Below are 12,298 nucleotides of genomic sequence, written 5' to 3' on the forward strand. Positions count from 1 at the left end.
CGCAAAGGGTGCTGTGACATGTGGGCTGGCATGGCAGTCGTGGTGGCCTTGGAGCCTCTGCTGGCTTCCCCTGCCCCGCTCAGGCAGGTGTGGGGCCATCAGGTGTGGGACGTGGCACAGCCGGCCTGCACCATGTCCGTGGGGAGGCCCTGCGTGGGCCGGGGGAGAGGAAAGTGAGATACAGCACAAGGACAGCGACGGCTGAGGTGAGTGGAGGGAGCTCCCTGGGGGATACAGCGGAGAGGGAGCCCTGCTGCCACCCGGGGCGTGGGGCTGATGTGGGGACTGCATGAGGAGCCAGAGCCGGGGCGGCACAGGGGCGGCCTGAGAGGCGTAGGGGGACTGTGGGGAGCAGGGAGGGCTGGCCGCGGGGAGGCTGAGGGGAGGTGGGGTACCGCAGGGCTGAGGGAAGGCCGGAGGGAGGCAGGCTGAGGGGAGCTGGGTGAGAGCCGAGGAGGGAGGCTGAGAACCTGGGGAGAGCTGGCGGGGGGAGCTGAGGAGGGCCTGAGGGGGGCCTGAGGGGGCACTGGGGACCGCTGGGGCGGGGGGGAGGCACTGAGGAGCGCGGGGGGGGCTGAGAGGTAGCTGGAGAGGGGCGCTGAGGAGAGCTGGGGGGGGCTAAGGAGGAGCTGGCGGGTGTCGCTGAGGTGAGCTGAGCTGGGGGTGGGCGCTGAGGAGAGCCTGAGGGGCGGCGGGAAGGCTGAGGGGCACAGCACTGAAGGGAGGCGGGCCGGGGCCGACGACAGACCCGCCGAGCGGCGCATGGCGGCCGCTGAGACGGGCTGCGAGGGGCCTGCAGGCCGTGCCCGGACAGGCCATCGCGCCGCACCCACCCCTGTCCCTGCCGCCAGCGGCCGAGGCCGCTTTAAGGCGCGGGCGGGGCGCGGCCCCCGGCCCACCTCTGAACCCGGAGATTGACGGGCGGCCGCGGCGGCGGCGGGGCGGCCGGGGGGGGCCGGTCTTCCCGCCGCCGCCGCCAATGGGGCCGGGGGGGCGGGGAGGCGCCGCTGCCCCTTCCTCCCCCCGCCCCCCGGGCTCCTCCGTGCCAGTTTGAGGAGTCCGGAGCCGAACAAAAGCAGGCGGCGAGGGCCGGGAGCGGTGCGCGCAGGCCCGGCAGAGGGGGGGGCCCCGCTGCCGGCCGCAGAGCGGAGCGGGCTGCCAGCCAGCCCCGAGCCCGGCCCGAGGGTGGGGGAAAGTTTGAAGCCCTCCCCCGGAGCGCGGGGGCTCCGCCGCTCTCCAGCCCCGGCAGCCCCGGCGCTGCCATCGCGGGCGGCCGCCCCGCTCCGCCCCGCCGCGGCCGTTGCCGCCGCCGCCGCCTTCTCCCCGGGCGCAGCCCCTGCCCCCGCCGGCCGGCCCGCTGCCTCCCCGGGCGCGGGGCTGCGCTGCCCTGCTTTTGGAGTCGCCGCCGTTTCCCCTCCCTTCCCCGGAACCCCCCCTTCTCCCTCCCTCCTCCTTCCCTCCCTCCTCCCTCCTCCTCCTTCTCCTCCTCCAGCAGCCAAAGGGATTTTTCCCCCCTTTCTTTCCCCTCTCCTCTCTCTTTTTTTTCTCCCTCATTTTTTCCCTCCTCCTCCTCCTCTTCCTCTCCGCCGCGGAGCCGGGCGCCAGCGTGAAGGATAAATAAAAAGCGAAGAGGAAGAGGCTGGGGAGGAGGAGGAGGAGGAGGAGGGGGGGGGGAAGGAAAGAAGAAGAAGAAAGCGAGCAAGAAAAGAAAGCGAGGAGCCAGGCGGCCAGCCCAGCCGCGCCGCTCCCGGCAGCCAGGGCAGGAGGCGGCGGCGGAGCGGGGGCCGGCGGCCGGCGATGGATGACCAGCCGCGGCTGATGCACACGCACAGCGGGGTGGGGATGCCGGGGCACCCGGGCCTGTCCCAGCACATGCAGGATGGACCAGGCGGGGCGGAGGGGGAGGCAGGCAGGAAGCAGGACATCGGAGACATCTTACAGCAGATCATGACCATCACGGACCAGAGTTTGGACGAGGCGCAGGCCAGGTGAGAGCGGCGGCCCGGCCCGGCGGGGGCAGGTGCCGGGAAGTTTCCCCCGCGCACGGCCCGGCCTTTGTTGTCCGGCGGGGGCAGCGCCCGGCGCGGGGGGACGGGGGGTCCCTGCTGCCGGGACGTGGCGGGGCGGGAAAAAAAGGGCACAGCTTATCCCCCCACCCCCTTCCCAACTTGATGGTGGTTCCTGGGGGTCGCAGCCCACCCCATCCCCCAGCTCCTTCCCCACGGGGGGTCCCGAAGTGGGGCTCGGCTGGGCAGCGGCCCGGGGTCCTCAGCCTTTTTGGGGTGGGGGTGGATTCCGGAGGGAGGCGGGTGTTGCAGCAGGGCTCTGCGTTGGGCTCCTCCGAAAGAGGCACAAAGTACTGCTCTATATTATTTATTTTTTGTTGTTAGGGGCGTTAATAATGTTCTTTTTTAGGGCCCTGTAGTGGTGTTATTTTTCAGGCCGTGTTTTTGCCCTTGGAGGATGCACATAGAAGCTTCCCTTCAATTTTTTTTTCTTGTTAATGGCAGAGGTATTTAAAAAACAAAAAACACCGCTGTAAAAGCCGGTAACCGAATTGTCCCCGGCTTCAGGGAGTGCAAACCTAAATACGTACCTTCAAGGCGCTCGCAAAAGTTAAGAGAGGGAGGAAAAAATAACAAATCCCCAAATCGAAGGCATAGTTGAAGGAATAAAACAAACAAGCAAAATAAAGTTGCCCTGAATTGCCTGGGGTACACTTGAAATTTCTTCTGGGCTGCAGAGCTGCTAGGTACGGTGTCCTTCCCCCTGGCATTCATGCCCCGAGCTGGAGCAGATTGCTAGAATACATTGTTCCTGGAAAAACGCATCGCACGGCCCCACAACTCTTTTAGGAAGAACTTCCAGAAGGATAAAAGTAGCCCCCAAACCTCAGCTTACATCCTCACCGCCTCCCCAGCTTGTGTAAAGCTCCTGCTTACTGAAAAGCCTCGTTGCTGGGCTGATCTTACTAATTTTCTTACGTTCTTGCAGGGGCAGAGTAGCTGTTAGGAGGAGGAGGAAATCAGGCACTTTCTCCCCGGCCAGACCCGGGGCAGCGAAGGGATCTTCCTTCGGAAAGTTGCAGGAATTTTGTGTGTTCCTGCCTGCATAATTTAGTATAGTTAACCAAATCAACAAAGCCAAAGCAGAACAGAGCTGGGAGAAGGCTTTATGGGTTTGCCTTGCTGGACTATTTCAGCTGCTTCCTCGCAGTACTTTTTAAATATATTTTTTATTACTGTTTTTAATGCTGAGCTGCCAAACACACCGTATTTATCAGTGATGTTTGGTTTTGCATTTCTTCCATCCATCCTACTGTTGTTTTGCTGCCTTTTTTTTTTTTTTTTTTTTTTAAAAAATGAAGTTTTGGGAAGATGCAAAGTGCCAATATTATTAGTAAGGGGGCTCCTCCAGCATATGTACGTGATTTGTGTATACCCAAATGTCTGCACCCATCTGGGTGTGCTGATAAGGGGACGCTGTGGTTCTGCAAGGGTATATACCTTTGAGAGACTTCATCAGATATATAAATCTTTTTAACATGTTGTGGGTGGTGTGGGGTAAGTAGTGTGAATGTTTGCCAGATGTTCACATCGTCTTTCGTGTGTAATTTCGGTTGGTAAACAGAAATCCTGTAACAGGCGCCTGATAGCAACAGCCCTTTATACAACTAAACCCTTGGCTAAATGATTGTATGGCTGAAGAGAAAAAGATAAAATCATACAGTTTCTTTGCCTCAGTGGGCACACGCGGTGGGTTTTTAAAACCAACCGATTAAAACTACCCCCACTCCCCTGCCCCCAAACTCTTTCCTCAGAACCTACAGAGAACGGTCAGCTCTGAAATAACAGCAGCCAAAAAGCAAGGCGTTGAATAGCGTGCCCTCCCCTTCCCAGAAGCAGCTGGCTGTGTTTTTAAATGTGTTTACTGTCCCAATTGTAAAGAATTAAATTGTAACACCTGTGAATAAGCTGGATGTAAGTAGTGTGGAGGCAGGGAAATGGGTTTCTCTCGCCATACATGCATGTGTATCTCCGCACTCGAAGTTGGGCGATGAAATTCTCCGAATTGACAGCTCTTAAGCAGAGGATTTTTCCACCGCTGGGGCAAGGGGGGGTGTTTAATTCCCTTCTACCTTGCAGGGTGAGCCTAATAAAGCACATGGCTAGCTTTAATATCGGAGGTGGGGGATGGCAAGAGCCCAGTGCTTGCTCTGTATCGAGTAAGACAGTTGAACCAAGCTTGGCTCCCAAAAGCTGCTGGTGTCGGCTTGGTGCATCGCCGGGCTTGCACCGGCGGTGGGAGACGCTCGGTGGCAAAGGTGATTTTCAAGCCATTCCTAAATTGGTATAATTCATCTCCTCTGCCTTAGATAGGTGGCTGTTTGCAGCACTGGCGCTCAAGTCATGGCAGAGGTAGTGGTGGGGCTGAGGGGGCTCAAACGTGTCCCCTCCACCTCCGGCACGCACATGCCAGCCAGCAAGAATTTGGAAAGTTGTTCTTCGTGGTGACATCCTAACCTCACTCGCCCCTCTCTTCTTTTCTCTCCAGGAAACATGCTTTAAACTGCCACAGGATGAAGCCAGCCCTTTTTAATGTCTTGTGTGAAATCAAAGAAAAAACAGGTAGGAAATCAGTGCTGTTGGTTCTGTGTTATTTTTCATTTTGCTCTTTGAGGGTTTTATACCACCAAGTTTGTGTCCCCCTCCCCCCCATAGCAGTATTTAAGTGGGGAGAAATAACTCGCTGGTATTTAATGCTTCTGGCTGTGGACTTGCACGATGCAGTTTGTGTCTGGAAGGGAAAATATTGTGGTTTAATTTCTATTGTATAGCCTCTTTTTATTTATTGCTTTTTCTGGGGACAAGAAAAAGATCAAAACCTTCACAATTTGTCTCTTGCTATAGTTTCTTCTTTAAGACATGGCACTGCTTTTTTTTTTTATTATTATTATTAAATAAAATCTGAGTACAGAGTAGCGGGGGAAAAAACCCGACAAAATAAAATTGTGCAGTCTGATTGCTGTTACTGTTCAGGTAAACGTAAAGGTTTCTTAGTTGTGGTTTGTTTTTTTTTTTTTTTTAAAAAGGGTTAAAATGCTCTTGTCTGCCAGTCATATCCTTGCTAGCTCATGTAAGAGGGAGTTGTCAGTTGCCTTTAGTGAAAGCAATATATTAGATTGTTAGTTACTTTAGGGTACTGTTGTTTTATGGCATGGGGTGTTCTCAGGCTTCTAAAGAAGCTAATGGCATGAGAGCGTTGGTTCTGCTGTTTCCCACTTTCCAGACCTCCTACCATGTACTAACACACTTATAACACATCCCAGGGGGGCATTTAAATTTTAAAAGCAACAATTAAAAAATAGCAGTCATCAATCAAGGGTGATCTTAAACAACAGATGCTCAGGGAAGGGCATTTAACAACATGCACCACTTATTTATGTATTTGTCAGAATCTCTTATTTTTAATTAAAAAAATGGGAGGAATGATGGAAATTTGGTGGGGCGGGGGTGTGTGTGTGTGTTCATCTCTGCTGTTGGTTTTCTGAGCCGACCAGAGTTGATCGGCGGGTTTTTCCATGCCGATCTAGCTGCCTTGTTTCAGCTTGCTGTGAAGTACTTGACTTCTTTCCCCCCCCCTCCTTTTACAACAAGGACTGTAACAGTCAGTAATTCATATCTGAGCCATATAAGCAAGGGCATGACATGAATGAAAGTGACAATAAATATGATTGCACACCTAGCTGATATACATTGATAGTTACACATAAAAGAGGAACAGCTTTCAGGAGCCTGAATCGCAAGTCTTATTTTTTTTCTTTCTTAAATATATATATAAAACCTCCTAGCGTGAGCAGCTGATTGAAAATACAATTACTTGACTCTTGCAATATATATAAGATGACTAAGGGGGACCTTTTGTTAAACGTTGTTTGTGCAGAGTGTAGCCCAGACAAAGCTCCTACCGATGGCATTCGGCTCTCTGAAGTCCTCATGGCTGCGTGGCTGGGTCTGACCTTTCCGAGGAGTCCTTTCTTATGGAGTTCCCATAATATTAAGCTAGTAGGTTCGGTATGGGAACCTCTGTACAGTTCATATGATGTAACGTGAGGGAGTCTGCCTGGAGGTGAATTTTATGGGTTTTATAGCGTTCCCCTGTGTGCCACCCTAAAAAAAGAAAGGAACTCGGTGTCTCCTCTCTTCCCTCTTCTTTTGTGTCGCGTGAGCCAAAGAAAATGTTTGTCTGCCTTTTCTCCACATGTATGTGATGCTCCGTATGCTGCCTGTGCAGGGGTACTTTTTGGCAGGGTAACTGATGAATCCCACCTCAGCTTTTCTATTAATGCAGTTGCAAAGTTAGGGGACAGACTGGGAATCTGCTAGGACCAAACCTGATGGGAAATCCAGGTGACCTCAGGGATGCTCTGGGGTCCTGGTGAGCTGGGGAGGGTTGGGGAGCTGTACGTATCCCACAGTGGCTGGGTAGGGTAATTCCTGTCTGCTGAGGAAAATCGAGAGGTGGTATAGGGCAAAGTGTGCTGCTGGAAATAAAGGATATTCAGGTGTGAACTGGGGTTGTCTCTACACTTTTTTCTTTTATTTTTATTTTTTGCTGTTGTGGCTGGGTTACTTGGCCATGGAGGAGTTGTGTAGAGGTATCTGAAGAGGTTGAACTGAGATGACTTTTGGAGCATTGTTTATCTGCCCTTAATATGTTTATGGTGAATTCTTTTACTTTGTAAATTCAAAGACCTCCTCCCCTCTCCCCCATCTGGGTCCCCAAAAGTCAGGGTTTGTAAAGAAGCAAGCAGCCAGATGGTTTGGTTTTGATTGTTGTTTTTTTTTAATTATTGCTTTGTGGGCCCAATGCTAGGAGGAAGTTAGTCTTGTTTTTTTCTGGGGCTGAGGGTACTGCCTGCTTCTGTTTGCTCGCTCCTTCCTTGTGGGCAGCGGCGTGAAAGTTGAGCCAGCTTCTCTCTTCCCACTTTCCATTTTGCTTCCCAGATTTTTGCATGTGTCGTGTTTGAAATCCTGGTGATTGTTTGTGGTCACTGGTGGGTGTTTGAAAGTGCGTGCGTACATCTTCCCCCCGGCGTTATGATGTGCAGAAATGTGCGTTCAGTTACCCCGCTGCCTGATTTAAGTGACTCCAGAGCCTTACGGAGACTTTACCACAGTCTCTCGCAACATTATGGCTAATATTTCATAGCGTTAACGTTGTCTTGAGCAAACCCGAAGTGTCCATAAAGTTTTTAGACAAAGAGGTCGTCTGTATTGGCTGAAGAGTTGCCTTTTGCGTTTGGGCTCTTCAGTTCTTTTAAAGCATTTATAAATACTTTAAGAAAAAAAAAATTACCAACAACCAACAAAACCTGGAAAAAAGCTCAGTGGGTTGTCTTTTGTCTGCGGCATGGAGATTGTTGCTTTTGGGGTGATGACTGTTTAAAAGTAACAAAAGTTGAGAGGTTTGCTCTGAGTGGGAGCATGTGAGGGGGGTGTGTGGAAATTGCCGCTGAAATATGCGTATAAGTTGTCGGCGTTCATTTGGTGTGTTTTCACTTGCTGTTGGTCGCTTTGTTGCGAAGGAAGGGGCAGGACTGCCTTCAAATGGCTGGCTGGCTTTTTGGAATAATAATTATGGAAATGGGAGGCATTGTTGTCCTAAATACAATTGATTCCTCTGTCAATAGGGATTGAAATCGGAAATCGTATTGCTGATTTATAAAAAGTTTGAAGGCAGGGGTAGGTACTCTGTCTTTACGGCCTCCCCCCTCTCTTGTGTTTTTTTCCTCTTTTTGGTATGTTGTGTTTTTTTTTTTTTTTTTAAGCTGTTCTCTGCATGAGCTGAATAGCTAAGCAGAAGAATCAGGCAAGGCGTACGCAGACGTGGGGTCCTTGGATGGCAAACTGGAAAATATCTGCTGTCAAAATGCAGCAGCATCTATTTCAGCTATGAGCCTTTCCCAACTCCCATCTCGTTCGGCAGGGACCGGTGGGGAGAGGCTGAGCGCAGGATATATGACCATTTAATCTGATTCCTCCTCCTTAAGAGCTTTTCCCATCGTTTCACTTTCTCTGCTCTTTTGGGGGAGGTGAGGGCATCAGGCAAATTCTAGTTCTTAAAAAGACCCTGACTTTGTATTTCAAATCCCCTGATTATTTTTTTTTTTTCCTTAACCCCCCTCACCCTTCTGTGTTGAAAGAATTTTAAGTTTAAAAGAAAAATGTACATGCCACCAACGGGGGGAATTTACGAAGTGGAATATTTATAGACAGCACTGATTAGCTGTGCAATTGTTGTTGAATAATGGGTTTGTGTGTGTGGTTTTTTTTTTTAATTTTAGAACATAATAGCTATATAAGGTGCCTCTTAGCTACCTTTCCCTGTGCATTATCTTCACCAAACTTAACTCAAATCAGATCTTTGAAGGAGGTAGGATTTTTCCCCCCCTTCTTTTCTTCCTTAACACCCCTTTGTTCTCTCCAGCTCTGTGTTCAATTAACACCCCCATTGCAGAACTGTAGTCTTTTTTTTTTTTCTAATGTCTGTTACTGTATTTCACTTCTGACACCTCCCTTATTATTCTTGCCTGCTATTTCTCTTTCATATAGCAATTACGATACGGGGTTTCTTTCTTTCTCCCTCCCTTCTCTCCCCCTGCTCCCAACTCAAGCCCCACCAAGAGCAGCATGGGGAGAAGAGAGGCAGCTGCAGTGCGTGCAGTGGTAGTGTTTTTGGGATATGGGGCAGAGCTGGAAGTGGGGTATGCTGTCAAGCCCAAGGCCCCTCGGATGAAGTTCTTCTCAGGGCTGAATGGGGCAGCTTGCTTTCCTCCCTCCCCCCGCCCCCCCCTCCCGGTTTCAGACCCTGCCTGCCTTGTTATCCTGCATTTCCACTGAGGTTTCTCAAGGTGCAGGGGAGAGTTAAAACATCCCGCTTTGAATCGCAGTGTAATTCTTGCACCTAAGGCTTCATTCTGCTTCTGCAAAAGCTCGTAATGAAAGTGCTGGTGCTCCAGCCCCAGAGCATCTGGGTCCCTGCTCTGCTCTTGGCGCGTCCACCCTTCACCCGGCTGCTCTCCCTTCTGCCCATCAAAGGGGAGGAAGCCTTTGCTTTGATATTTATTATTAATTTTTTTTTTCTCCTCCAGTTGAGAGTCTTTGAAGGCAAAAGTGATGGTTCTCTCTCCCAGCTGGGCAGGCTGTCTGTAGGGGCATGGTCTGTGGGGTCCGTAGTGCCGCTGCCCTGGTGGGAAGTGAAACATTGTGGGAGAGGAGAGGGCTTCCTGCCGGCCAGCACTGCCCGAGGAAGCCTCTTGGCAGCTCACAAATTGCTTCCAGAAACCTGATGTCTTCAAGATAAAGGAGGGAAGGGAACATGCAAGGTGCTGGAAGATGAGGATGGTTTGGGAGGGAAAGCAGCCTCTGAGAGACCTTGGCTTGGTGGAGGGCTGTATCACTGCAGGAGGAGCGGCCACCTCTGGGGACTGGCTGGGAGGGATGGATACCAGTCACCCTGATGGGAAGGGGGATGTGCCCCAGTAGGGTCCTGGTGGCTGGAATGAGCAGCGTCTTCAAGGTTGGACCTGTGTCACTGCAGCGAGTTCTTTTTCTGGGCTTTCCTCTTCCAGCATGATGTTGTCCATCTGGGATACACTTGGGATGGGTAGCTTTGGAGGAGCATGCTTGCAGGGAGAATTCTCTTTTTTCCCTTTTAATTTTATATTTTCTTCCTCTCCCCTGGTAGCATGTGGTTGGAGCTCTTTGAACGGAGCAGGCTTAATTAGTTTAATCAAAATTGGCCTCCTGCAATCCTCCAGGGAAGGAGGTGGGAAGCACGGGGCGGCCAGCGGGCTCTTCCTCCCACCTCCTCCCCCTCAGCCCTGCCGGCAAAGCAGAGAAACCAGGCCCAGCTCTGGCACAGCCTCACCGCTCCTGAGGGACTCGCTACAATTCAGGAGTACAGGAAGAAACCTGTTTGGTTTTGTTTTCAGGCTTGTTTTTTTGTGGGTGCCTGATGTCGAGCAAACTTTGCTGTGATTGCAGCAGACTGGGAAGATGCTCTCGGAGGGTCTTTTGGGTCCCGTTGCTCCCTGCCTCATCTGTTTGCTCCTGGGGGGTGGATGAGCTTGTCCCTTGGCCCTCAATCCCGTGCTCCCCAGTCTCCCAGCCTTTGCTTGCACTAGCCTCCGCAGGTATTGGGTGGCAGTGGCTGTTGGATGCATGTGTCTGGGGAAGGAGGGTGCCGGGAAGGTGCTGTGCCGGCAGCTTGCTCTTCAGATGCTGCCTGCTGACAAGGCGCAGAGGAGAAGGAATCTTTGTGTTCCATTAATGCACGCTGGAAAAATATCTGTTTTAACCAGATGCATACATAAATAACAGCTAACCAGAGCATCCTCTTAACGTGAACGTTAGGTGTCTTCCGCGCTGCCACGGGTTTCTGCCCAGTCCATCTCCCCTCGCCTCTGCACAGTCTTGGCAGCAGTCAGAGCGGTGTGGGTGAGCTCAGGGAAAGAGATCTTTTTATTGGGTCTTGTAGCTCCAAACGAGAAACTCGGAAGATCTTTCAGGCCTAAATTTCTCCAGGGAAAAATGGTTCAAGTTCCCTTATTTGAGACCTGCAAAGGGATTTCCCCCTCGGAGCGCTGACTGTCTGGGAGCAGGGCTTTTCTAAATGATCTCAAATGCTAGATTTATTCCTTTTAGCAGGCTCGCGCGCTGCGTGCTGGCCCTGGGTTTGAGGGCAGTGGCTGTAAACAAAACGCAGAGAAACTCTGAGACAATTTCATCATGGTTTCCCCCCCCCCCCCCACCCAGGTCACAAGGAAATTACTGCATGCAGCAGTTCTTTAGGGTAGTAGGGTGGTGGTTTAAACGTAAATGATTTTGTTTGCAGCAAGACACACCAGGCTATGCTGCTGTTGGTGCTTCTGCTGAATCAGAGCTGGGGATTTTGGCAGGGAAAAGGGAGGAATATGGGATTCCTCCTCTGCTTTTGGTTCAGCACCTCATTCCCCGGTTCCTCCTTTAATCCAGCAGCTGCTGCCTTCTCTGCTAATGAAGCTCTGCAAAGGGTTTCGTGATCTCTTGGAAATCTGCGGTGAAACATTTTACTACTGGTTTTTTTCCCCTTCCTGTGCTTGGAGTTGGGGTGCTTTGGGAGGCAGCAGAGCCTGTCCTATCTGCTCTGTGCACTAGAGGGGTGGTTTGCAGCAGGTGCAAAATGCCAGGTACCCAGTGGGAACAGGGGGTGAGTTTGTGTCTGAAGATGTGATATTTTCTTTTTTTCTACCTTTCCGATTTATTTTTTTTCATTTATTTATTCAAGTCTTGCATTCTCATGGCAGTTTTCCTATACATACTGTGAGTTTCACCCTCCTGGTAACATGTGCTGTTCTTTGCTTTGTTTTGGGAGTTGCTGTGGGGGAGGTGGGCTGCGCAGCCCTGGCTTCCATGGACCCCAGAGCAGGACGGCCTCTGCCAGGCTCCAAGCTTTTGGGCTCAAGCTTTGGGCTTTTCAGTGCCGGGCAGGGAGAAGTGATGCTTCTTTGTGCTGCAAGGATGTGTGCTGTACAGCGCCTAGCACAGGCAGGACTCGGTGCTGGGTTGGGGTTTGGAAGGAGGTAATGTGATTTACAGCAATGGATCTGGTTAATAATCTCCAGCAGCTTCTGTATACTCAGGGGCTGCTTGTATTCCCAGCCAGGTGTTTGCAGACCGGATCAATATGGCCCTATTTGCATGGGGCTGTCCATAATCTAATAAACCAGCCTCAATCTGCATCCTTTGCTTTCCCCAAACATCCATCTAGAGATGATCCCGGTCCAGTTGGACTGGTAAGTGTTCCCTGTGGTGAGAGAAGCTGTTTGTGAACAGTGCCTGGCCCCTGGACTGCCAGCCTAGTGTCATTTGTGGCACCCCAGTGCTGCCAGTGGGTACTGGGTGCCAAGGCTGTACCCTCCAACAGAGCCTGGGCTGTGCAAGCATCCCAGATTTTTGGGTGCACTGGCTGTTTGTAGTTGCTGCATGGTGCTTTGCAGACCATCACCTCCCCAGTATGCTCCAGAGGCATCGATGTCGGGGTTTTTTCCATGAAATCCCTCTTCTTGCCATGTCACCTTTGGGGAGCTTCTGCTGGGAATCCCGTTTGAAACCAATAACAATGGTTTTGCAGGCTGGGCGGTCAGCAGCTTCTGCTGAAAACTCTCTTGGAGGTGTTGCATCCCCTGGCGACTTAAATAGCACAAGGTGGCGGGCAGTATAGGGATAAATTACAGAAAGCTGTGACCTGAGGA

General features: G+C 51.6%; 1 protein-coding gene across 2 annotated transcripts in view; it reads left to right on the plus strand.

The window, feature by feature from the left end:
• Positions 1-1,065: 1,065 nt before the first annotated feature.
• PBX1 (PBX homeobox 1) overlaps positions 1,066-12,298 on the plus strand; it is a 135,093-nt gene continuing 123,860 nt past the window's right edge. For both annotated transcript variants that reach the window (XM_040610564.1, XM_040610565.1), the window contains exons 1-2: positions 1,066-1,988; positions 4,555-4,628. In XM_040610564.1, coding sequence (XP_040466498.1) covers positions 1,798-1,988; positions 4,555-4,628 — 265 coding nt within the window. In that variant the 5' untranslated portion in view covers positions 1,066-1,797. The remainder of the gene's footprint in view (positions 1,989-4,554; positions 4,629-12,298) is intronic.

This window comes from Falco naumanni, chromosome 11 (assembly GCF_017639655.2).
Source record: "Falco naumanni isolate bFalNau1 chromosome 11, bFalNau1.pat, whole genome shotgun sequence".
Taxonomy (NCBI): domain Eukaryota; kingdom Metazoa; phylum Chordata; class Aves; order Falconiformes; family Falconidae; genus Falco; species Falco naumanni.